Raw genomic sequence first — 27134 nt, forward strand, 5'->3', positions numbered from 1 at the left:
TTCTTGTCAAAGTTTCGCTTTTTAATAGGGCATCTGAGGATTTTGACTATATTGATCAATACTTTATTACCATCTATATAACCTATGACTATTATACCAACATCGCTGCTTACAACAAACTACGAACGAATAGTATGACTATATATTTTACAACAAATGTTCGACACAAACAGCTTAACTGATGCTTATACAAACGTGAATTAAAATGCTCAAGAAGACGACCCTTCAATACTTATAAGCAAGTTTAAAATCGAACAAATCTATTACAACATTTGACTCACGACACATAAGCTGCTATTGGTTGCTTTGTCGATAAATTATCCTCGTATGCGCGTCATACAACGAGCGAAACGACTTTTATTCATAATTCATGATACACGAAACTCCATTTTCAATTTCACCTCGCAAGACGCTTCCAACCAGTGCGGACTTTTTTTTAATGTTTTTTTTAACGTGCTAAGGTTCTATTTAACATTAATATTTACAATGAACAACGCAGAACTTGTAAAGTTCGCAAACAAACTTAGGATATGGCTGCGTTTACCTGCACTAATGCCATTTAGTACAGGCAAACGCAACAAACTGAACAATAACGTTGACGAAGACGGACACCCTGAAATTAAAGCGCTAATTCGCTGGTGCAGATGAAACGAAGGATAATTCTTTGTTTGAATGCGGTTTGTGGTCCTGAAAAGGACCGATTTGAGAGAACGAAGCCAATCATTTCAGTGGCTTACTTCGAGCTGGTGTACTTTGTGACAGCCTTCGTTCCTTCGGAGACGGCGTGCTTGGCAAGCTCACCAGGCAGCAGCAGACGAACAGCGGTTTGGATTTCGCGGGACGTGATCGTCGAACGCTTGTTGTAGTGCGCCAAGCGGGATGCCTCAGCAGCAATGCGTTCGAAGATATCGTTGACGAAACTGTTCATGATGCTCATGGCCTTCGAAGAGATGCCAGTATCCGGGTGGACTTGCTTCAACACTTTGTAGATGTAAATAGCGTAGCTTTCCTTGCGGGTCTTGCGCTTCTTTTTCTTGTCAGACTTGGAAATATTTTTCTGGGCCTTGCCAGACTTCTTCGCAGCTTTTCCACTGGTTTTGGGTGCCATTTCGACGGAAAAATTCACTCAACACTGGGACACGATGTGTATGATTCAACGGGTGATTGCGTTCTATTTGTTGTAAGTATGGTTTAGAGAGGCTTTGGCTCCTGGGAGTTCTTTCGCCTCTTTGTGGGGAAAAGTCAAATTATTAGATTGTTATAGTTGATGGAATAAATGTGATAGTTTTAAAAATTTTAGTAGATTTTCCTGTTTCTGTGGGTGAGGTGAAAGTATTGAGTCTATGTTGGCGTCAAGATGGCAAGTATTACGAAGTTGTGTATATCCGTGGCATTCTGTTAAGAGGTGGAATATTGTTATAGTGGTTGATGAGATGGCTGTGGGTCAGTCTAGTGTGGCCTATTCTTACTCGAGTAAGGATCTTTTGGTCTCGATGTTTTATTACTGATGGCCATGGTGTAGTTGTTAATTTCACTAGCCGAAGGAAGTTGTTTTTGGTTTTAAACCATTCCTTTTCCCACGCCTCTCTTATTTTTCCATTTATATAGATAATTGCGTCTCTTTTAGGCAACGAGGTGTTGTAGGTTGATGTTTTTCTTCGGCCTTTGTTGGCGAGGCGGTCGGCGATCTCGTTGCCTTTGATACCAGTGTGACCAGGTATCCAATAGATGGTGAGTTGTTGATCCTGGTTTATGTGTGGGCTAGTGACCTGGTAGAGCTTTTGGATGTTTGGGTCCTTACATGTTCCATGCTCTAGTGCCGAGAGGACACTCGCACTGTCGGTAAAGATGACGTTTTCCAGGTCAGAGCGCAGGGTATCTTCAACTGCCTGGATTAATGCCAACGTTTCTGCCGTAAAGATGGAAGAGTGATCCGGCAGTTTGGACGCTACTTTATCAATGGGTGAGTAAATCCCGAATCCTGCTGCTGCTTCATCGACTGATCCATCGGTGTAGATGTGATTGTGTTTTATGTATTTGTTGTTGATGTATTCTATGAAATGTTTTTGTGCTATTGTACTATTGCAGCCTGCTTTAAGGATGTTTTTAAAATGCCAGTCTATGTTAGGGGGTTCATGGTACCACGGTCGAGTGCCAAGATGTAACAGTGTTGTGATATCCGGTATATTGCAGTTTGTTATAGCGAAAAGTTCGGAGTTGGCTCTATTGAGGAATGATGGTGCTTGGATATTCTTTTCTTTAATTCTTGTTGCTGTTGCGGCTAATTTAGTTGTTATTACATGGCTAAATGGAAGAAGTCCGCTCTCATTTAGCATAGAGACGATGGGGCTGGTTCGGAAGGCGCCTATGGCATATCTTAGAACGGCATGGTAGATGGGGCTTATTGCTTTTTCAAACTGTTCCTTTTTAATCGATACTATTTCTATACCGTACAGTAGTTTTGGAAGTAACCAGTGATTAATAATGAAGATAAGTGTGTCTTTTAAAGCTTTGTGGGTTCCTGTGCTGAGCATTTTGAAAAGGTTGATTTTCTTGGTAGCTGTAGTTTTTAACTGTTTATTATGGGCTTGGAATGTGAGTTTTTGGTCTATTGTGATCCCGAGTATCCTTACTTTTTTGCAGTCTGGAATTTGTGATTGATTAAGGCAAAGCGGTACGGTTGGGTGCAGTTTGGTGCAGATGTGCAAGATATTGCTTTTTTCAGCAGCGATGTCATAACCAATACGTTTTGACCATTCCCATAAGATGTTCAGTCCCTGTTGCAGATTGTATCGCGCTACTCCATTATCTGCATTGCTCGAGATCAGAACGATATCATCAGCGTACACCACTCCACTGGTGATGGATGGTGGAAGTGAGCGGAGAAGACTTTCGATGCTGATCAGAAATAATGTTGGAGAAAGGATGGCTCCCTGAGGGACTCCGTTTTCGAGTGTTTTAGTGCTAGATTTGTTCGTTCCAATCAGAACCTCGAAGGTACGGTCTGAGAGGAAATCATCGAGGAATGTGATCATGTTACCTCCGAAATTCCATCTGGCTAGCTGGCGCATGATTGCGTATTTCCATGTCCGATCGAAAGCTTTAGCCAAGTCGATGATAGCACAGTCGGCATGATGTTTATCAGATTTTACTTTGGCCAGCAGTTCTTCGAGTTGCAAGATTGCGTTCTAGAAAAATTCCGGGCTCTCCGATCGCTTATAACGGGCTGTGAGAGAGAATACGTATCGTGCAGCTCGAAAAATTCCAAACGAGTATCGGGCAGCACGTATAAGCTGCTATATAAGCATCGGTCGGGTCAAAATTGTTCTATTAAGGCCGGGCTACATTGATCGTACTCGCAAGCGTAATTTTGATTTTGACTAGCGCATCTGGCGGCGGCTGACCGAAGCATTTTGCCAAACAATTTGGAGCCGCTCCAGAAAATACGTTAATTTTCCATGTTTTTTACTTAAATCGGAGGAGAAAAGTTTTGTAAAACGTAGATACACATGTCTTGCACGCATTGCATCCATTTTTGCAATGGAAAACGATGGAACAACTACTTAATTTTGAGATCCGGCAGGTCTATTCCCTCGATGACCAAAAAAAGCTTCCACCAGCCGCCGCCAGATGCGCTAGTGAAAATCAAAATTACGCGTGCGAGTATGATCAATGTAGCCCGGCCTTTATAAAAAGACCCTTCTCAAGGAGAACATCGTGTTGTTCGTGATCCCTTACAAACGTACCCCAATCAAATTTAACCATGTCTGGCCGTGGAAAGGGAGGAAAGGTAAAGGGAAAGGCAAAGTCCCGATCCAACCGTGCCGGTCTTCAGTTCCCCGTTGGCCGTATTCATCGTCTCCTGCGCAAGGGTAACTATGCCGAGCGCGTCGGTGCCGGAGCACCCGTGTATCTGGCAGCCGTCATGGAATACTTGGCCGCTGAAGTGCTTGAGTTGGCCGGAAACGCTGCCCGTGACAACAAGAAGACGCGCATCATCCCGCATCATCTGCAGCTGGCCATCCGCAACGACGAGGTGTTGAACAAGCTGCTGTCCGGAGTAACCATCGCTCAGGGTGGTGTGCTGCCTAACATTCAGGCCGTGCTGCTGCCCAAGAAGACCGAAAAGAAGGCTTAAACGGTATGACAAAGCTTCCTTCATCTCAAACCCAAAACCGTCCTTTTCAGGGCGACAAATTATTTTGCCAAAGACATTTTATTCGATTTATGCTGTTATGGGAGAACCAGAAGGAATACAAATTCCTTACATTGAACAGTGCTTGAAACTGTGTACGAAATGTAGATGAAAAAATGTGCCTTCTTTTGGCACAAAAAAACATCATTTGCTGTTGTCAATTCTGTAACCTCTCACTACGACTTCTACAAAATGCAGCATATCATAAGCGATGTGTAAAATTTTTCAGGTAGCTTTGTCAAGAGAGTTGGTTTTACCACAGAAATGCAAGCAGTGATACCTGTGTGTTGACTATTTTTCTGAAAACAGTAAAGGACACTTTTACCTGATTTATCGTTAACCACGGGAAAATGTTGAACGTATTGGTACATCTTTCTGGAAGATTGTCGTAAAATGTTGTGCGGTTTGGTAGGCTTAAGTTCGCATAAAAAATTGTTTTCAATATATCGGGAAACTTTGAAAATGGCTTTAAAATAGGTGGACCAAAAATTTGGAGGATTCATATAAACAAACATACTGTAAAATCGATCGTTTCACACTTCATTTAAATAACCATATATCCAAATATGTGTTGCATTTTAAAGTATGTCTATGTTTTAAACAATACATTGATTTGCAATGTAGGAATGCCAATAAAATACAAAGGATTTAAGTACCCCTAACGCATATGCAATTTGCATTACACAAACTCTGTGTGAACTCCATATTCAATAACGCCATCTAGTGGTGATCAAAGTCTCTGCAACCAGTAGCAACGCCATCTAAAGAATTGGTAAAAGTAAGGCTCAGCCCTGTACGTTACATAGGAGCAGCGTTACATGTCTTTTAAAATTCCCAAGCAGCATTTTTAGAGGTTTTGTCATCCTCGCTTCCGACCGCTGTAGATTACTTTAATTAATTTTTTAAACAATTCGATGAAAATATAAGCTTTTTGCTCCAGGGTAAATCGATTTAAATGAGATTAAATTCTGAAATTACAAGTAAAATACTGATTTATTATTTTTCATTAATACACTAATAAGTAAGCAAAATAGTCTTACAGTTTAAAGTTCTTAAACCCCGTAAAGTCTTACATTGGAGTAACATTACCAAAGTAAAAAAACATAAAATATTGAAAGTTTATTCAAATAAATTAAGCATATGAAATATTTTAATTGCCTACCAGGTTTCCGTTTATGGCGATTTGGATTGATAGTTGCTTTGGGTGCGAGGGCTTTTTTGTAAGCGCGCTTAACGAGGTTAATAAATACTTTTATAATAGTCAATATTCTAGCTTTACAAAAAGGTTGGCAAATAAATAAATAAGCGTTTTGTTACAAAATCCATATTTATGTTAAGACTTGTTATAAAAGTATTTCTTTAAGTTGTTTTTAATTTTATTGATGTGAACATAATAAGATGATAATAATGTTATAACTTGTTTATACTCATTAATTATCAATGCAACTTACTTAGTTACATATCCGGCGCTACAACCGCTTTGCGGTCTTGGCCTGCCTCAGGAGTGTCCGAAACCGCTCACGGTCTCGCGCCTTCGTCTGCCAGTCCGTTATCCCGGCCTTAATGGCAGACGCCTCCTCGCCATCTTGCCACCTCAATTTGGGCCTACCACGCCTCCTCTGCTGTTGTCGTTGCTGACCTTTGACCCCAGATAGCTGAATTGTGGGACGACTTCAAACGTGCGTTCACCTATCTGTACATCACGCCTACGTAGATTCTGATTATTTCTTGGTAGGCCCGCTGATGCTGCCACCATCAGTTTGATCTTTACCTCGTTTATCTGCAATCCAAGGTACTGTGCCGCCTGCACGATCCCTTGGTAGGCTTCTGCTACATAGGAGAGCCGCAGACCAATGATGTCTATATCATCAGCGTATGCCAGGATCTGGGTTGACTTATAGAAGATGGTTCCTGTTGACGCCTTACGGTAGGCAACGTGCATGGCACAATTAGAATAAGGACAACTAGGGTAATTAGTACAGAAAGGATTAGATCGTAATTATAAATAAGAAGAATTAGAAGAGCAGTGAATTTGACAGGGAATAAACATTAGCACTTGAAACCTCGGCGAGATAACAACATTATTTACAACGATTGAGAAAGCGTCCTCAGTTCCCGTAGTCTCCATTTTCGAATTGCGGATAGCCCTCTCTAGCGCCAAGTTGAATAGGAGGCAGGCAAGCCCGTCCCCCTGGCGCAGACCTTTGGTGGTAGTAAAAGGTCCTGAGAGTTTTCCATCCACCCTCACCTGGCATGTGACGTTGGTCATAGTCATTCTAACTAGTCTTATCAGTTTGGCCGGGATTCCAAATGAGCTCATAGCGTCGTACAGTTTTACCCTGGCTATGCTATCGTATGCGGCTTTGAAGTCTATGAAGAGATGGTATGTGTCGTTTATGTATTCAGTAATCTTCTCCAAGATCTGCCGCATGGTGAAGATCTGATCAGTGGTTGATTTTCCGTTTCGGAATCCTCTTTGATAGTTTCCGACTATCTCTTCGACGTGCGGGACAAGGCGATCCTGAAGGATCAGGGATAATATTTTATAGGCGGTATTCAACACCGTAATACCCCTGTAGTTGTTGCAGTCCAACCTGTCTCCCTTCTTGTATATGGGGTAGATGATGCCGAGATTCCAATCACAAGGCATCGATTCGCTATCCCACACCTCAGTAACAATTTGATGAATCTCGTTTTCTAGTCGTGCACCTCCATTTTTGACCAGTTCGGCTGCAATTCCGTCGGTTCCGGGTGTCTTGTTATTCTTCAGCCGACGGATAGCCTTTCGTGTTTCTTCTATGCTAGGTGGCAGTAGCATGAAACTATCTGCTAGTGGCGCTTCTAGCTGTTCGTTAAACTGGTCGTTGAGTAATTCATCAAAGTACTGAGCCCACCGTGAGAGGACCTCTGGCTGGTTACTGACCAGATCTCCATCCTTGTTGCGACAGCAGGTAACCTTAGGTACAACGTTGTTTCGGTGACCTGCTATCGCTTGGTAAAACTTTCGTGTTGGTCCGTACGTCTCTCTGGTTTGTTCGAGTTCCCGCATGTTTTGCTCTTCCAAAGCATGCTTCTTGGAGCGGTGAACTCGTTTCTCTTCGCGTCTGAGCCGTGAATATTCCTCTACGCATGCCCGCGTTCTATGCCGTTGCTGCATTGCTCGGTATGCAGTATTCTTACGTTCGGTCACTTGTCTGCATTCATCGTCGAACCAGCCAGATTTGGTGTTGCCACGACGTGGTGGGAGTATATTTCTTGCACAGTTTATTATTTTTGTTTTTAGAGCGTTCCACCTCTCGCTCGTAGTTTCATATCTGTTTTCTGGTAGTAGAGACTCGTCTAAAGCAGCTTTGAATTCCTGTTGGACAGTAATGTCCCTTAGAGAGTCCGTGTTGAGCCGAGGCTGCGTGTTTTCTCCGCCCCCATTGGCGCGGGGGCGGGCGATTCTACAACGTATCACTAAGCCAACCAAGTAGTGATCGGAATCGATATTGGCTCCTCGATATGTTCTGACATTTAACAGACTCGACTGTCGTCGGCGGCTTATTAACACGTTGTCGATCTGGTTGAAGGATTCTCCCTCAGGGTGCGCCCATGTGACCTTGTGGATTTTCTTGCGCACAAATATGGTACTTCCTACAACCAGATTGTTCGCTGCGGCGAACTGGACCAATCTACTACCATTATCGTTACTGTGCTCATGCAGACTGTGACAGTCAGTGTATTGGCGGTACATTGGCTCCCTACCGACTTTTGCGTTGAAGTCCCCCAGGATGATTATGAGGTCATGCCTGGGGCACGCATCTATAGTTCTAGCGAGGCGGCCGTAAAAAAGGTCCTTCTCCTCTTCCTCTTTATCTTCGGTAGGGGCGTGAACGTTTATGAGGCTTATATTAAAAAATTTGCCTCGCATGCGCAGGGTGCATAGCCTATCGTTTATAGCCTTGAAATCTATGATTACGGATTTCAGCCGGGGACCTACGGCGAAACCCGTTCCGAGCACGTGGTGGCGGTCGTGGCAGCTGTAGTAAATGTCGTAGCATTGCTTACCACGCCTATTGTGCACACCGTTCCCTAGCCACCGAATCTCTTGTAGAGCTACGAGGTCCATGCTCAGTGTGGCTAGGGCGTCATCAAGTTGTTTCAAGGCTCCGGCTTTGCTAAGAGTGCGTACGTTCCATGAGCCCATTTTTATCGTTGTCCGGGGGCATTGCGTTGGGTCGGTATCGTTAAGTCCGTTTCGTATCCTTCTGGTGCTTTCTGTAGTCAGTTGTTACGTGAGACTGGGTGACTGGCCCTGCGCCCACGTGGCCGTTTTATTTTGCGTCGGGTTGCCCCAGATTGGTTGGTACCAGTGTTGCGAACGGTGACGTTCATCGACATAAAATTGTAAACATTCATTCGATTTGAAGCTTCCCATTCCCATCTCTCTCTGTCATTTGACATTCCCGTCAAAAAATGTCATTTGACATGAAGACATTTTCAAGATACATTCATTTGACATTCGCCAACCTGTATGAATCGTGAACTGTGTCGTATTGCAAACGGCCGTATTCATGTCAAACTACAACAGAGCGTGCGGTGCAAAGGCTTTCATTTCACTAGTTTTTGCTTTTTCACTAGAATTCAGCGACGATACACTTCATAATCCTCCGATCGTATCGATTTGTGTTGTTCAAAAAATGTCAAATGACATTCAGACTACATTGTTTACATTTCATGTCATTGCATCAGCCCTGACGGTAGCGACACGAATGAATTTCGTTTAATGACAGTCGTGTCGTGGAAGCATTGAATGTCATCAGCCAAAAATTATTTTGACCGGCTGTTTACGGTGACTGTCATGAAAAATGTCAACAGTTAACAGCACTGGTTGGTACTATATAAAAATAATATGCATTTAATACTAGCGGCGCCATCTATGTGTCAGACCGGGGACTTATCAGCCAACCTGTTACATAAATTTATTGGTCTATTTACTTTAATATAGCCTATTTACAGATCGCCACGGGCTGGACGTACAATTTGTTTTATACTTTTCTAAAAGTAGATCAGCATATTGTATTATTTTTATCATATTTGTTCTCAGATGAATATCACTAGTACTATGCCAAAGTGGTAAATTAAGGATTCGTTTAAGAAATTTGTTTTGGAACACTTGGATTTTCTTTAAGTGTGTAGAGGCACTTTTTCCCCAAACTGGGTATGCATATAATAATATACGTCTTAGGATTTGTTTATGAAGCAAAAGCTTATTTTTTAAGTTTAATTTTGATTTCCTGCTAGTAAAGCTAAATAGAGATAATGAGGTTTTTGTTGCAGAGAGTATTCTATTTTTCAATATGTTTTTTGAATGTTAACCTTTTGTCGAGTGTAACCCCCAAATATTTAATTTCATTTTTCCATTCCACTTCATTATTAGTATGTTTAATTTTCTATCTGGCAATTTTCTTCTACTTGTGCAACGCGAGAAAAAATAGCTTCAGTTTTAGATTCATTTACTTTCAGCTTCCATGTTTTGCAATATCTTGCATACTCATTTAGTCCTTTGTTTAGGCTTTTTATAATCGTTCTTGGACATTTGGCAGAGGAACTAATCGCAACGTCATCGGCAAAAGAGTATTGTTTGACATTTTTCATTTTTGGAATAACGGTAGAAAGGTGTGGAGGTAAAATTATTTATGTGAACCGAGCCTGTTAGCGTTTTGAGAAATGAAGTGATAAGTCGAATTAGATTTGGAGGAAAATTGAAGGATACAAGTTTGAATAAGGCAGCGCTCTAGCAGCAATCGAACATGACATCGAACATGAATACCATGATAACCAACAAATCGAGCATGTCAAATCCCATACATTTTTCATCTTCGATGTCGTGTTCGATTGCTGCTAGAGCGCCGGGTAACAATCCTTCATGCCAAACCGTATCAAAGGCCTTTTCTAGGTCTAATAATGCTAATCCTGTTGACTTCTTATTTTCCCTTTGTGGTTTTATCATTAGGGAAGTAGCATAATTTTAAGCATGCATTTAAGATAAATGTCAAGTAAATTAATCCCTGCATCGGTATTTTCTTTATAGCTGTGTTATTAATGTTATCAATACCTACTGTTTTTTTTGATTGTAGTTTCTTAATTATTTGACAAAGTTTTTTTTGGTTTAATTAATTCTTTATCTAAGATAGCTGGTAAGGAGTGAAAGTTGTTGAATTCATCAAGTGTTTTTTTAACTAAGCGCTCCTGAGAGCTTTTTGTTTGTATTGTGGTATTGTTAGCGTTTTCAAAGTGAGCTTTTAAGGCTTCACATTTCTCAGGATTTGTTAGTAAGAAATTTCCATGTTCTTTAATTGGGGGTATAGTTTTACTGTCTCCATTCATGATCAGAACAAATCTCCATAGTCTAGTATTATTACGTGTTTTGTTCATTTTTTCTAAGTTGGTAGACCAAGGATTGTTTCTGATCAGGGATATTTCATCTTCAACTTGTTTTGCTAATGTTTTGTACTCATTTTTTAAAGCATGGTTCCACCTATTTCTTTGCCATCGGCGCCTTAATTGGTTTCTGTATTTCATTTTGTTTAGTGTAGCCTCAGGGATTATTAATTTATATCGGTCTATTTTAGTTAGTGGTACAAATTTGCTATGTGCAGTGCTGATTAGTTTAGAAAAATAGGCTACCATGAGATCAATTTGTTTTTCAGTGGTAATTTTAGCTAAATTCAAGTTTGACAGCTCTATGTGTTGGGAAATGTATTTTTGATACCCTGTCCAATCTGCTTTGAAGTAGTTTGGAATACTGTTGCCACATGGTTTAAAGCTATTGGTAAAGGAAATTTCAAAGATAACCGGAAGATGGTCGGATGTAAATTCGGTTATTGTTCGTGGTGATGTTATCTGGTGTAAATTGTTTGTGAGAACGAGATCAATAGTGGATGGGTTTCGATTTTCATCACTGGGAAAGTATGTAGGGTTATGTGGATGGTGAATCGAAAAATTTCCTCTTTGTAAAGTTTCAAAAAGGGGTTTTTCCCATCCGATTTGCACTTTGGCATATGAAATTGCCGTGTCTAGCGTTAAAGTCGCCACAAAGGAAATAACTGTTTGGGATAGTACTCAATAGGTTAACGTCTGCTTTAAAACTCTCACAATCTCTGTTTGCTCCAGGATTATATACTGATATTATACTTATTTTTCCTCTATCAGTTTGTAACTGTATGCCTATGGCTTCTAGTGATTTTAATTTGAATGAAGGAAGTAATTTATGGGTGATATTTTTACTCACTACTATAGCTACACCACCTTTTGTTGTAGTTTCTTTATCTAGTCTATGTATAATATAATTGCAATGTGAAAAACGCATATTACATTTAAGGAATGTTTCATTCAGAGCTGCTATTTGTATCTTATTTGCATCCATGAAACTGAAAAATTCATGTTGTTTGCTGGCTATGCCAGTGGCATTGCAATACATGATTTTAAACCCTTTTTATTTGCCATTGGAGAAACAATATTTTGCTGTTATCTGTACTATTACGGAAATTAAATCTTTTTTGTTGCGACATTCGCTTAAATGTGTAAATACGTCTTCGACAATTTGGCCTATTTCTTCAAAATTTATGACGAAATCTCCTGTAGAAGCCTTTTTCTTTGAATTGAACACATTTGAATAATTAATCGGCACTTGGCTTGGCTTGGGCGGATTTCCTATTGAGGGGAAACTGTTTTCGTTGTATTTGAATTCTTTCGTCTTAGGTGGCGCTTTAGTTGCTTTAGTTACGCTTACACGTGTAGGACAGCCTGAATAATTGGCCGTGTGGTGGTCACCGCAATTAGCGCAGCGCAGCTTTGTCGGCGCTATTTTACCGGCTGGGCTAGTAGTAGTTACGCTAAGCGGACAGGATTTGGATGCGTGTGAACCAGCGCATTTCACGCACACAGGTGGGCGGTGGCAGTTTGCGTTACCGTGACCATAACGCTGGCAATTTTGACACTGCATTGGCCCGCTTGTAGATGTATAATATTCAAAAAATCTGATCGTCGAATTTCTTTCTACGAATCTGAAATTTTTTTATCGCCGTTGGTTTTACATGCACTTCTTCCAGTGCTGTTTGGATTTCTTCCAAAGGATAATCTGGGAGGCCAAAGATGACAATGTTTGTGTTTTTTTCGTCATCAAGCTGATGTGTGTAGCAGTGCGTCGAAATTTTTTTGAATTCCTCGATTATTTTACGAAAGCCACTCGTGTTTGTAGCATGCACTACGATACCTTTCACGGTAGTATTTGTTCTGCAATTAACTACACCAACACTAGTTATTTTACGATGGACATCGCCTACAGATGTGCCGGTCACGACGATTGGAGGTACACGTTCGGTTTTACGCACACTTGCTCTCGCATTGTACGAGGAGAGAGGAAGATCCTCACTATAACTTAGTAACTCGAACGAAATTTTATCTAGGACAAGATCAGGTTTGTGTAAAGCTCCTAAAAATGAGATAAATTTAGTTTCTGTTTCTGGAACTAGGTTCCGGATTAGTTGTTGGTTCGTGATTAGTTAGAAAGAATTTCCAATATCGAGATTGATAACAAATCTAGTTTTTGAACTGACATAGGAGCAGTGTTGCAAAATGTCTTGAAAATCACGGGATAATCACCACCGAAATCAATGAACATATCCTTGATTGCTTGATGTTCATTGCTGATACTCAATTAAAGTGCGTCATGGCAAACGCGACAAGCAAAGTTAATCCAGATCAGTCAGATGACTGATAAGCTGAGCTTAATGCCGACGCAACCAAAATCATGATTTTTTCTGGCTGTGAACAGTGCTGCCAAATGCCACCAAAACTCATGACTGGAACGAAGCTCAAATCAGCTCACGTACACAACTGAGATGATCAGAGGTGAGACTCAAAAAGTTGGTGGACCAATCACATGCTCGGTGATATTTTGTTTAGCAACTTGGTCACACACTTGGTCGCGACATTTTTTGTCGGTGATAATCATGAAATTCTTGAAATATACTTGGATTGTGATCCCAAGCAACAAAATGGACATGCTTTCTAGCTGTGTGTGGTTTGATGGTATGTCGGGTCAAACATAGCGAGAAAACATGCTCGTTTTGTGCTTGGGACCACTGGAACAGACCGCATATCTTCCGTGATATCGTGATGATCATCGTCAGAATCTGTGGAGACCAAGTGATTGACCAAGAGTTCCACGCAAACAATGAGACCCCAAGATTTGGCTGATTCAGGCCAAGGGATTTGATGACCACAGCAAATGTCACCAAGCATGTGATGGTCGCAACAACTGTTTGAGTCTCATCTCTGATCATCACAGTGGAGCTCGTGACGCTGACATGGATTTCGTTTCAAACGGAATTTGTCATGACGATGTCAATGACATATTGGAGAACTGATCATAATAAAAAAAAAGTCACGACAAAGTGACTGATCAAGCGTTGGTTGCTAAAATATCACCAAACATGTATTGGACACACCAACTGTTTAAGCATCACCTCTGATTATCACAATTGAGTACGTGACATTGACATGGATTTTGCTTCAGTCAGATTTAGTTATGACATTCACAGTGACATTCTGCAGCACTGCATAGGATTACAACACTGTGTTCCTAAACGGGAACTTGTCCCCAGTTGTTGAACATAAATCAATTCTAACACAACTTCCAGGAACAGGATTGGTTATCAGTTTCTCCAGCTCGATAGGTTTGGGGACATGTCCTTGGTCCATTATCATCTGTTGAGCATGGATAGGAACGAAAACAGTTCCCAGATACCATATAGTCAGTGATAAGATCGTTATAAGACCCTATTTGGTTTGATTTTTCTTTTGGTATCATTTTCAAAACTTGAATTGATCAAAGATCACTTCTGGAAATGGAATAGCTACGAGATTGATTCCATGCGTACGATTGATAAGACGAACAATCCTGAGCCGTGATAGGCAAAATTGCAAAATACGATGCATTAGCCACTGAGGCCACGATGATACATTGACCGATGAAGCCAACAAACGTGTGATACATCACGATTATTCAATGGAAAATAAGCTGAACGAAAACAGCAAAAGGATTATTATTTCTTCAATGTTACAGAAAATTTATTTGTTTGATAGTATTATAATATTTATAGTTATGTTCAAATTAATATTACTTTCATATTTATATGTTGTTTTTATAATTATTTATAGCCGTGTGTGAGTGTGTGTTCCTTATGCTTCATTATGTTTGTGTTGTTTGTTCATAGTCGCATATGTTTTCGCTTCCTCTTTTTCTCTTCTTTTTATTCTGTTTGCTGTATTTCCATTCTTCAAACGCTATTGTTGATCGTTTTGTATTTTCTCTTTTTATTCTCTATTTCTGTTGCTGGTTGCGTCGTTTTATTTACTCAGAGTTGCCTCTAAAATCGATAGGTTATACACGTTGGATGATTGAAACACTCACTAAAACTGGTTCAATTTCAAAATGAAAAACGACAACACGATTAAAAACAAAAAACAACAAACACACACCCAAAACATGCTAGCGTGCACACTCCTACACACACACACACACACATACACATAAACGACAGGTGTCCCAAGTATTGGATAGCAAAACGTGTTTGCATACGCTGTGCACCTCCACAATATATATCGTTCTAATAGAAAAATGCTACCACGATGTAAATAACTAAATTCGTACGGATACACAATCATTGAATTGTAAAAATACAAAAAAATGAAGATAAGTTACACAAAACGAAAAAAAAAACTATGCAAAACTTACTAAATTAGCTAAGAAAAAAAAATCAATTTCAATAAAAGAAAAACGTTCAATTTCACTTGTGTCAAACGTGCTGCAGAATCATGCAGAAGGTCTTAACAAAAATCTTGTATGAACATTTTTATAAGGTAATTTTAGTTTAATCTCTGATAAATTTCCATTGTGTGTTGTGAGTTGTTTTTACGCAATTCGTTATCTTTTGTCGGATTTAATATTGCAACTTGTGTTTTATTTTTCATTTACAGTTGTTGTTTGACCTCGCTTTCATTTTCATGTAGCTTTCCTTTCTCTTTCAATACACTGTATTTTTGCTGTGTTTATTCGGTGACATATTTATACTTTATACGTTCTTTTCTGTTTTCTCCTCCCTGTTGTCTCTTTTATTACATTAGCTCAAGCTAAATTTGTTTTTTCTACAACTTTTTCTCTTTCGTTCTCTTTTCCATTTTCACACTTCCATTTCATTCTTGTCTTAACATTGCGCGTTGTGTCAGGGTTTTAGGTTTTGCATGTTTCGCATAATTTTATGCTTTGTATCCTACCATCTTTTTGTAGGTGTTGCTTTAGTTTTACTTGTCTCTTCTTTTTTCAATATGTATGCTGTTTGTCGCTCCATTACGAAGATCAGTTGTTCTCTGTTATGCCCCTTAACCTTTCACTTTTCTTCTTTTTCATGAGTCGTTCTAGCTCTTATAAGAAGTACACTTGTTGATTTGCGGGGAGAGGGAGGGAGATGAATTTTAATACAAAAGTGGAGCGTTAGTGTCCTAATGTACAGAGGTAGTGAGAGAGAGAGATAAACGTTGAAGAGAAAAACAGAAGATATTTTTGCATTTAACAGCGTTAAAATAGAACAACACTAACAACAGAGTAGGGATCTGTTCTATTGCAAATAATTCGTTCCGTGTTGAACGTTATTGAAGTGCTTGTAGTTGATCTCTCGATCTGAATCGGAAGGTATCTAACTAAGAGTGGAACATCGTCACGATAAAATAAAAGTTTTAATTTTAGTTTGCGAATGTACACTTTACAAGCAATGCAATTTAGAGCAGTAGGCAAATTTTACACAACAATTACACGATTTTACAATCAACGGAGGACGCGCCTCCCATTCCCACAAGTGTCTGTTTTCCTTGGATGTTGTGCCGATAATCCTTTCTTTTTTTCGTATCGAAACATTGGACCCGAAGTTGGACCTGGGTACGCGGGAAGGATTCGAGGTGTGAGAGCTTTGCTGGATAGGAGCGGAGGATAAGGTGGAAGGAAAAGGGTGGTAGATTATGTAGCATTGCTGGCGTGTCTTGCAGTTCAAGTAGAAAAAAATCACAGATCGTGTGGTTGTTGTGGTTGCAGAATTTCAATGCCAATTTCAATGCTGCTTCGTTTAATCGTTTCACCCACTTATTTTCTTTAAATTTACAATACACCAGATAAAAGATTCTAATTCTTGGGACTTGGTTCTTTGCCTGTTTGCGGGGTAGTGGTAGGGCGCTGCAGGGAGGGGGGAGGTGGGGGGGGATATATTTTGCGCAGATTTTTGTTATGAATTGTATGTGTTAGTGTTTCCTTTCACTTTTTTTTTACAGTTAAAAACAATTTATACAAAATGTCGCCGTATTTGCACTGGGGGGAGGGGAGCGACTGTTAATCTTTACACACAGGAGCAAACCAGCCAACAAACGGATTCTTAATGGTCGGGGGAAAGCGGCTTTACCACAGCGTGTTGGGATCACGTTTTTCCACTGTTTAATAAAGTACAGAGATGAAAGCCCATCGAATTTATGAAGTTTGCAAGACACTGCGCGAAAGTAGACAAAATTGAATTGTCCTTTTCGGAGGACTTTTGCTTAAGACAGAGGAATAGGGAGACTGCTGATTTGGTCTGTTAAACCTCTTTTTAAAAGCGAGAAAAAAAGAAATTTTGTCATAAAATGTATATGTTTTTCATTTTGCACATTCACTGCCAGTTTCGCTCCTCTTGTTTGTAGGAGAATCCGAATTTCTCACTTTTGTTATGTTACACACTTTCACTGTACATATCACACGATTTCCGAGGATGAAGGCAGGTCATATTGTAGAGGGTAGAAGCGAAGCACTGTTTTAGGGGTGGCTAATGTGTGTTTTGGACACATAGATGTTTACATTCTCTTTTGGGCTGTGTGAGTGTGTGTATGTGGTTTTTCCGCTTTCCCGCCACCTTTCGAGCCAGTCGTTGCCGGCTTGTTGTTATTAGTGGAGATGATGATTTTTGTACAAATTTTCACAAAATGTCCCGCATTATAGCTGGTGTGTGTGTGTGTGGGTTAGTGTTGTATTCGTTCGCTTCTTTTCTGGGCTTAGCTAAACAAAACAATCAAACGATGAAGTTATACAACAACTCAGCATCAGTACTTGCAGTTTTCCCAAATGGTCTATGAACAGCAAAAGGCATCCTGAAGAGAATGAGAACGATTAAGAGAGGAAGAGAACGGTCTTCTTAACTTAGATTAATTTCCTTCCCTTGCTATCAAAGCCCAAACTCATTAGTTTACATTTGTCTTGGAATCGATTAATTTTACAGTCATAAAACAACAAACGAACACAGCTTTTTAGAGGTTCGTAAGAATAATTTGTACAACGTAATGATTTTAACTCATTGTGTGGGCAAAATTGAAATTAAATGAAATGCAATACTGTGAACCTATATGTACTATCTTTTCCCGAGTCATTTGGTCTGGTCTAGATTACACATTCTCTTCTCTTCAGGCGCCATAATTTTTCCCCTATTTAGTTGAATTGTACAACAAAAATTACATATTTTTTACAAAGTGATTCTAAGCTTGTTAGACCATGCTTCCATTACTCACGTGTTCTGTATTTTCCCACCCTTTTTGACTACCTTGCTCACCTAACCCAAAACCCCGTCATTCCCGGTGTTAACAAGCCTTGCGCAATCGGTGTAAAGTCGACAGCACACACACACACACGTGGTGCAGAGCGAGTTTTGTTCTTTACATTCCTATGCCCTTCCCTTCACTCCTCCCATCATTATAGAGAAAACAAATCTAACCTGAGAAGAACACTTGATAGCGGTTTTTTTTTCGTCCCACATCCTCCTCCCCTGGGTTTGTGTTCTATTATTTGTACAGCACAATTTTACACGTCTCTTCTCTTAAACTTCCGGCGTGTGTGGTAAGAATGTATAAAAGTGATCTTCAAGGGTCGTCTTGGTGGTGGTGGTGGTGGTGGTTGTTGTAGTGATGGTAGTGGCGATATTTTCTAGATTTTTCACAAGGTTTTTCTTTTTACACATTCCTATGTTTTTGGGGGGTATGCGAGTGTCTTTTCCCCTACTCAGTGGTGGAAAGTTGTGTTTCTGTTCTTCTATTCCATGTGACATGTGTTTGTAGTACAGTCCAGTTTTTGGAGGTGGTATTGCGTGTATTGTGGGTATTATTTCTTATCTCGTGTAGTATGTATGTTCAGTCCAACGTCTCACACAAAATGTACGCGCTTCTTCGCGCAGTGTGGATATTGTTGTATTTACATTGGCTTCTATTTTCGATTGATCGCTATTGGGGTTTCGTGTTAGAATGGTTCATGCTCTCTGTTTCTGCTTTTGCTCTCCTGATATTTGCATTGCTGAATCGATTTATGGTGTTTCGCCATATTTTTTTTACCACTATTTACTCTGCAGACATTGCGTACTTTTCTTGATATATAAGTGCTCTTTTGGTGGTTTGTACAGAGAATTATACACACTTTTTAAACCGTTCCCATCAATTGGTCTTGAGAAGTTTGGGTTGTCATTTTCGTGAGGTCTTTTCTATTATTCTACTCAACCTGGACACTGTAGCTGTAGTTTCACCGTTTTCTCTTTTCCACCTAGACACTTTTGCATAAAGGTCACGAACTCACACACGCACACACACACGCGTACACACCTTATAAATATCGTTTCTACGCTTCTCTGTAACGCAAGTTGGATGCATTTTGTAATATTTACGAAGGATTTCTACAACTGGTTTTTCTTATTTTTTTTTGTATCTAAGAATTCTAATGTACAATCAAACACTATTCAAAATGCTTCTCCTTTACGCACACCCATACACGCGCGCTTTGTCAATCTCATCTATTGAACTGCTGGCAAATTGGTTAAAATTTTAAGAATTTACGCCTCGACCACATATACTCCTGATGCTGTCGGTCTTCATGCGCGAGATCTATTTTACTTTGTAATGGTTGTGTGGTGATTTTGATTCGGCTTGATGCTGCAGTGATTCATCATGATTTGCATACGGGCCATTTGAGTTTGTTCGTACGTTTTCGTACGATGGTGTGAGTTTGCTAATTGCCGCACTTTTACAAGAAATGTCTCTGTGTTGGGTTCTGAGTTTCCGGTAGGGTAGGTAGTATAAAATAACTATATAAATTTTGTACAGCGATATACAAATTGATCGTTTGTCGTGTGCACACACACACCAGTTTTTGTTTTTCAGATCGCCTGTTTCATGGTCACAAATGTTTACAACATTCGTTTCTCCGTACGGACTCGCTAAAATGGTTTAATCAACTCATAATGCCTGCATTGAACGTGTTTGTGTGTACAAAGAAAACGAAACAAATGGAAGGACATGTTTATATACCAAGTTCGGTAGAGTTCGGTTTCAGTGAAGCATTTCTATGTCATCTTCGTAGCTCATTATCTGTTCTCCTAATTTTTTTCCTTTTTAAATATGATTATTTTCCATCGGTCAATCCAGGTGTTTAATGTTTTTGTTACTTTTTTCCACTGTCCTGTGACAGGTTTTTAACCAGTTTTTTATATTAAAGTCTAGAAAATCGTTTCTAAGAAAGTCTATCCATTATGAGGAATATGTATAGTCGTGAGACATTGCTACAAGCCCACAATAGTTATTTTCACTGTTCATAATTGATTTAACATAGCACAAATATTTTCTTTATATATTTATATATATTTATAGATTCATTTTAAAGCAGCATCTAAAACCCATTCAGTTAGGTGTTCTATCCCACCACTTCATGAATGTACAACTGCATGCTTAATAGTTCAACGGGATGTGTTGCATATATCCGCGATCCTGTTAGTATGAACGAACATAATTAGAGCCAAAAAATCCTTTTTCTACTGTAATGGTATTTTTTCCGCTTAGCAAAACACGATTCACCTCTATGCTTTATGCTCCAATAACATTTTTGAATATTGAAAAATATAATTCAAGCATTACCAAGAAGGAACCAATTTTGCTCAGAATATCCATTAAAGGAAAATATTTTACTAAGTATTTCGTATAATTAATTTTAATACGTTTAAACATTATCTGTTCAGCTAATTCCAATTTAAAAATTGTTTATGCAACTTTTGATGCAAAAAAAAGTTAGCATATTTCATACAAAGGACAATCTAACTCATATTCATACAAAACCCACGGGACAGTTTTAAACAAATGCGAGGATGCCTAACATTTGCCACCACACACGTAGAAGTTGTTACTTGTTCATTCGCTAAATTTGCGTTAAAATTCACGGTTCTTACGTAACTCCAGTCTTGGATGAGGCGCGCTCTTCGTCATCCTTTCTGTGCCAAGATAGCTAAGAAAATCTGCCTCAATTATCTTGTTCTCATCTTAGCGGGTCAGTTGCAATCAATAGTGTTAGTTTTCTGTACCATTATAGCGCTATATTCGTTTTTTTTTTAAATTACGTACTATCACTATGGTGAGAGAACTAGGACTATACGCAAAGTGCTTAAAAATAGTACAGTTACTCCATTTATCAAACGCACGATTATGTTCTTTTATGTAGAAACTATCCATTCCGCTCACGGGGTTTGATAGGTATATTACTATTATGAACCAGAAAACTCCCTCCTTTTTCAAGCATGACGCCGGCAAGTTGACGAGGAAAAAAAGTATAAGAAATACTTCACATATTTAGTCATCTGTTTGCTTGTTACTGCGGGTTGTTCGATATTTTAATTAGTTGCTTCACGTTTTCGTGAGAAAATTCTATTGTATTAAAATGGTTAAACTAGAGCGGAGCTTCTTATCGTTGTTAATTGATACAGTTCATGTAAGTTCGACTTTATAACTCTTAAATCTGGCTAAACTCTACAAGTTTCGGAAACTGATGTAAGAAGAATAAATGAAATGAGTTTTTATCATCATCCTTAGTTGGTAAATGTATGTGGATAATGTAACTGTAACGCTCTACTATTAGCTAGATGAAACGCTTGCCCAAAGCGGCACATCACCAGACCGCGCATTAGTACAAACTACGTTGGACTGGGATGGCAGTAAATGGTTTCCGTTATTATTTCTTTTTTCTTTTGCTTACATAAAACTGTACTAGAGTAATTCTAAAGTCACCGCTCGATGGATATTTTGCTCTTGCTCTTTAACAAATACGGTCAATTTTCATCCATCGTTATGCAAGTCAGACATCCACCAAAATAGAGCACGCATTCACTCCAGCGTTTGTCGAGGATAGTATGTCCAAACGCGATTTATGTCATTGATAGTTGGTTTCAATTTGAAAAAAAAGTCACGTCGTAGCAATGCTTTTTGTGTGGATGCTAACTTATTTTTTAATTTTTGTTCTCTTAATTTTTGTTTTCGAAAAAATGATCCCTATGCCAGCTTCTTCCTAGTAATAATTAAAAATAATTGATACTGCTCTTCTGCTTTTTACTATACGCTACAGCAGTTCATACACTACTTAATTCTCTCTTTCTCTCTTGACGGTTGCTCGTTTTGTCGCAACACCCTTAAACAACTGCAACAATCGGGATATTCTACACGCTGTAAATGAATAACCCACTTCTGCATCAACCTCAAATGTATACTAGAGTTTTCTTTATCAAAATGTTGCGCCTCGGAGTACATGCAGATGGGATGGAGATGCACATTGGATTTGTTCATTGTGACAAACATCATTCTTGCAATGCATGGCCATTATTGGCAACTATATTGGCGACTTCGGCCGCCTCCTTCAATACAAGCCTAATCCCTTGTAGCAGCTGTAAGCTCTTCAGACTGTATAACGGCTTCATTTAATTCGAATTTCCTGCACTCCACGTTTTATTTATGCTCCATGATTACCGACACAGCGAAACACTTTCCACAACAAATAGTAAGCTCCATTGTTTACACTTTCACCTCGTCATTGAACAGATGTTGGTATCCAATTTGTCTCTACACTTTGAATGTGTTATTTAGCGAGTGTGCGCGTATTTAGGTTGCCATAAATATTACGTTTTACATGTATTCATATATGCTTAGTCTCTACAAACATGTCGTGGCATTATACTGCGCTGCATTTTACAGTTACAGTCCTCTTGTTTTTTTTTATATTCTGTATGTAGTACAAACTTCAGTACTACTACGGTTTGTGGGTACAATCAACTAAATCAAGAGCTGGAACCTGCATGTAAATGTAAATTGCAATCGGACCCCCATTTCCATGCTAATCATGAGCCGTAATTGTAATCTACTGCAAAGGAGGGGTTCGTCGATTGGTTTCACAATGCCATTTCATTTGCCTGTGGTATCAACGCTGATATCAACGCAACTATTGCAACGTACAATGAAACGAAGCTGATTAGCTGTATCGTGTGTTCGATCACGCAACGAAATGGATTATCTATGACCTGAAAATAGCCAGAGATTTCCTGCATCCTGCATATTTCATCTCGCCAAATGAAGTGCTATAAATCACTTTTGCAACAAATTGTTCTTTTCGCTAAATAATACACTACTTACACCAAGGCATCAATAAACAACTATGCACAAAGTTGCTCTTTTGTATGTGTAGCACTTCATTTCTTACACCAAATTCGCACACTGTTTAGTTGCAAGCGAACGAATGATTTTGTTTGCTACTGTTTCGTTTCATTTCTAGAATTGAGATCTAACACCGTACGCGAGATAAAAATGTACACAAAATATATGTATATATATATGGAGGGGCCACACAAAATACAGAAAACTTATACACGCGCTGCTTCTAGTAGCTTCACTTAATACATTCGAAAGCGAATATTAATTTCTCATTCGTGATTACCCTTTCTATCGCTGACGATTCTCGCTTAGTATTTCACTGGCGCAACGTATTTGCGTTTTCAAGCTCGTAGTAGAAAAATATAATAACATAAAGTTAGATCCCTGGTCCAAACTCAGAAGATGCATTACGATGAGTCTTGTAAAAGGCTAAAGATGCGAGCAGTCACACACATTCTTACGTCCTAGGTTTAGGAAAGGAGGAACAATGTCTGATGCGTACTTTTTTTTATAGCCGTATTCAGCAGTACGGTCCCCAATCATGTGCTCGTAGAAAAAACATACAGCGGGTCCCAAAAATTGGCCTCTGTGGTGAAAATTGAGCTGTGTGTATGCGCATTTGCTCTGGGTTAATATTCGAAGATAGCGTACAGTATTTACACATTATCCAGTGGTCGTTGCGAGTCTTCCATTCGAAACCACAGGCGTTGCGGCGGGCTTCAACCTGCTTACATGACGCCATTGGTAGGCGGTCCAATTGGGCGCAGGCCAGCACTGGTACCGTTGCTGTTGCCGCCGCTAACGTTGGTGTTGCTGTTAGTCGTCACACCGTTCGATGGAACACCGGCACCATTGCTGGCCGAACTGCCAACTGTCGCAGTGGCTCCCGCGCCATTGGCGTTACCTCCTCCGTTGCTTACACCGGCCCCGTTCGAGGGGCCATTGGCAGTGAGTTCACCAGTGGTGCTATTTGCACTACCATTAGTCCCGTTGGTAGCAGGACCACCGGCTGCCGAGCCAGCCGTACCATTTGCGGCTGTACCGGTCGCAGAGGCAGCGGCCGCATTACCCGACCCACCGGCACCATTGCCTGCCAGCGAATTCGGTGTCTTTAACGTAAATTTGTCCAACTTGGCGATGATGTGCTTGCCGTACGTGTACTTCTTTAACGAGTTCATGTGCGGCCGAATCTTATGCAGCAGCACCTTCCGCTGCGTCGGCTCGGACACGTCAATCATCTTCTGTACCACGTAGTTCGCGTACTGATCCTTCATCATGACGTGAAGTCCGCTGGAAATGAGGGAAGAAAAAGGGAAACGATGTGATATGTTTATCCCAAGCCGAATATTTGACTCTCTAAGACAACGGTATGCTTCATTGTATGCAGGCATACTTACGAATCATTAAACGAACAAACTTCCTCGATAAGCAGCGCCCGTTCAGCACGTGTGGCATGTGTGACGCACTTTTCCACAACATTGGATGCAAATTTGTGCTGAGACAGAATCAACACCTTTCCACGCACACTGGCAATGAGTGCTGATTTATCCTCGGGCTTTCCGTGTTCTGAAGTGAAAAACAAAGAAGAAAAACAGTCCTCGCCATTACATTCCTGCTCATAAATGATGCATCGCGTTGGATAAATGATCCACCTACCCAGTACATGCTGGATGACGTAGTTTCCATACTGGTCCTGGATTAGGTGCTCGGTGTTCGCGTGCAGCTCGGCCAGAATCGGAGCCGTCTGCTCGGGCGTGCAGTGCTCCAGTATCCGCTGAATCACCCGGCAACCGTACGGGTGTGTACTGAGCGAGTACACCTGGTTGCGGAACGCGTCGATGATGAACTGCAACGCAACCGGATCGACGCACTCGATGCACTTCTGTACCACGTGGTTGCCGTTCTGGTCCTTAACGCACTTCAGCACGTGCCCGTCCAGCTCGCGCACAATCTCCTGCTGCTGCTCTGCCGGAATGCTTTCCAGTGCCTTCTGTATGACCCGGCAGCCGTACATCTGCAACGCTAGCGGCAGTACGTGCCCCTTCACCTGCTGGGCAAGGGCCTGCTTTTGCTCCGGTGAGCCAAACTCGAAGAACTTCTGTATGACGTAGTTGCCGAACACGTCCGTCATCAGACTGTAGGCGGCGCCCAGTATTTCGTTGAACACGAGCTGCTTCTCGACGCTGATGGCGCGCTCCAGCTTCTGCTGAATGAAGCGCGATCCGTGCTGATCCTGCGAAAACTCGACGATGTGATTCGTCAGGTCGCGCAGTTGCAGGTTCGGGTAGCGCTGGTTGCGGAAATCTTCGAGCAGGCGAGATCGGCCCGGCGGACGGTCGAGCCCTGGTGCCGCTCCCGGCACCGCTGGAGCGGGCGCAGGTGCGGTCGTTGGGCGTGCCACTGCACTAGACAGCCGCGACAGGATAGCCTGAGCGGCACAGTTGTTCGAGCCAAACATGGCCGCGTTGCCGGTCGAGATTCCGGGCACGAGGCTCGGGTTCACCTGGCGGTACTTTGTCTCGGCACCGGGCGCGCGGCTCGTTACCAGCGTACCGAGTCCAGACACCGGCGGTGGCGTTAGCGACGGTCCCAGCGGGCTGGCTGAGGCAGCCGCTACCGTACCGAGACCGCTGTAGTTCCCAGCACCGACTGGCCACTTGCGAGCGGCGGCAGTAGCTGCGGCCGCGGCCGCATTCATCGCCATCGTGTTGGTCGAGGCACCCGAGGTGTAGTCCAGCGAGGGACTGAAGGCCGATGTATTGCGATCAAACGAATCCCGCCGTGTGGTCAGGGATGATGTGTTCAAGGCACCGAGTCCTGTTTTGCGCAACAAAAAAGGATGAAAACGATCGAATAGAAATTATTTATTGGTTTTATTATTGTTGAAAAAGTTGGTGAATAATTATTATAGTTATAAACGTATTTTTCGCATAACAATAACAGAGCTATCACAAAGTAAAATGATCCTTCTTTGTTCTTGTACCTAATGTTAAACTGTTTTACAAAAGCTATCTTAATTAGGCCATCCGGCCGGCCGTCTATTGAAAAAGCTGAATTAATCAACGAACAACCATTCAAATCAATGAATGACGGAAACAACCCAAACCCGTTGTCGATATGGCAAATTTACGTTTCGTGGAAAGCTCTAGCCTATAAGACTAAGGCTTCCTTTTCTAACCGGAACAGATCAGTGCTGCGCAAAGGCACCAATTTCGTCACGATGAAATCACGGGGGTGTGGTCGACCGTGGATAGACATTACGCTTTCCACCCAGTTAAACGCACAACAATCAGTGCAACACTTGCCAATGAACAAAACTTTTAATCGATTTTATGCAATCGATAACTAGCGAACGAACTCGCCGCGACTAGTGACGCTTGGTTGCGGTGAAGTTAAGCCGGAAAAGAAAATGCTGTCACTCAAAGGGTGATGCTGGAACAAAACCAATCAAGCTCACCGAGGCACAATTGACAGCAACGGTGTTTTTTTTCTTGTAAGGAATAGTTTGCACAACCCAGCGACAACGCGACGGAATGGGAAGCTTTACTGGGAAAATTTCATGGTTGACAGAGCACTCTCGCCGGGGAGAATGTGAAAATTATGCTACTGTGGTATGAGTTTTCTTGCGAAAGAACCGTGCAAACAGGTACGAGACGCGGTTGAGCTTTCTGATTCGATTATTTTGAAGCAAAGTAATGATGATTTGCTTCGTTTCGTGTTGTTTTTCGCTTCGTTTGTAATATATGTGGCATAACATTACAAACCACAATTATTTAACCGTACCATGGTTTGATGTAACGCAACGTATCTTTCGCCGGTACATTGTGTAAAAATCCTGTCTTAGTCAGTCATGCCCAGTATATTATTTTACTTGATCGATTATTTGTTCATACAAACAGCTTTCCGAGCAGCTTGTCGATCATGATACCGTTGTTCCGAGAGAAAGCAGAGAAAAACGAGCGCGAGAATTTATTTTTTTCCTTTTTTTTGTTCACAGTAACGAAAACCTTGCAGTAACTAACTATGCAAGTGAAAAATTTCCCGCTGGCAGAAAGCTCCAAAACAGTGGGCAGGCTTTGTATATGTCAAGATAGACGACAGATAATCAGCAACATTATTATTAACACCACCCACTGTGAATATACAACAGCATGTATTGTTGCAGAGGAGGTATATATATCTTTTTGAACAAGGTCACCTATCTGCTGTTTTGATTGCTACAATCATAAACTTAATGAAATACAATTAACGTTGAACAATCTAGCTCGGAAAGCTGCTTCTCCCACATGCATGCTCTTTGTTTCCTCTCCTGCTGGGGTGTGGTGTCAATGCTAGCACAACAACAAATGCACTCACTTTACCTACACACTCCACCACC

At 40.8% G+C, this 27134-nt stretch overlaps 4 protein-coding genes across 13 annotated transcripts in view; 2 read left to right on the forward strand and 2 right to left on the reverse strand.

Moving 5' to 3' along the window:
- Positions 1-27134, forward strand: part of LOC5667525 (uncharacterized) — a 386862-nt gene that overhangs the window by 35783 nt on the left and 323945 nt on the right. The gene's annotated exons all lie outside the window — the stretch shown is intronic.
- Positions 41-1169, reverse strand: LOC133391183 (histone H2B). Its single transcript, XM_061642884.1, has one exon. The coding sequence runs from the start codon at positions 1106-1108 to the stop codon at positions 734-736; it is 375 nt and encodes a 124-aa protein (XP_061498868.1). The 5' UTR covers positions 1109-1169; the 3' UTR covers positions 41-733.
- On the forward strand, positions 3716-5269 carry LOC133391567 (histone H2A-like). Its single transcript, XM_061646578.1, has one exon. The coding sequence runs from the start codon at positions 3764-3766 to the stop codon at positions 4136-4138; it is 375 nt and encodes a 124-aa protein (XP_061502562.1). The 5' UTR covers positions 3716-3763; the 3' UTR covers positions 4139-5269.
- The window catches only part of LOC1278739 (maternal protein pumilio), a 158259-nt gene continuing 145411 nt past the window's right edge, over positions 14287-27134 (reverse strand). For all 8 annotated transcript variants that reach the window (XM_061649819.1, XM_061649822.1, XM_003436610.2 and 5 more), the window contains 3 exons: positions 24413-25573; positions 24154-24322; positions 14287-24046 (listed from right to left, as the gene is read on the reverse strand). In XM_061649819.1, the coding sequence (XP_061505803.1) occupies positions 23485-24046; positions 24154-24322; positions 24413-25573 (1892 nt within the window). In that variant the 3' untranslated portion in view covers positions 14287-23484. The remainder of the gene's footprint in view (positions 24047-24153; positions 24323-24412; positions 25574-27134) is intronic.

The sequence above is a fragment of the Anopheles gambiae genome, chromosome 2, assembly GCF_943734735.2.
Source record: "Anopheles gambiae chromosome 2, idAnoGambNW_F1_1, whole genome shotgun sequence".
NCBI classification, from domain to species: domain Eukaryota; kingdom Metazoa; phylum Arthropoda; class Insecta; order Diptera; family Culicidae; genus Anopheles; species Anopheles gambiae.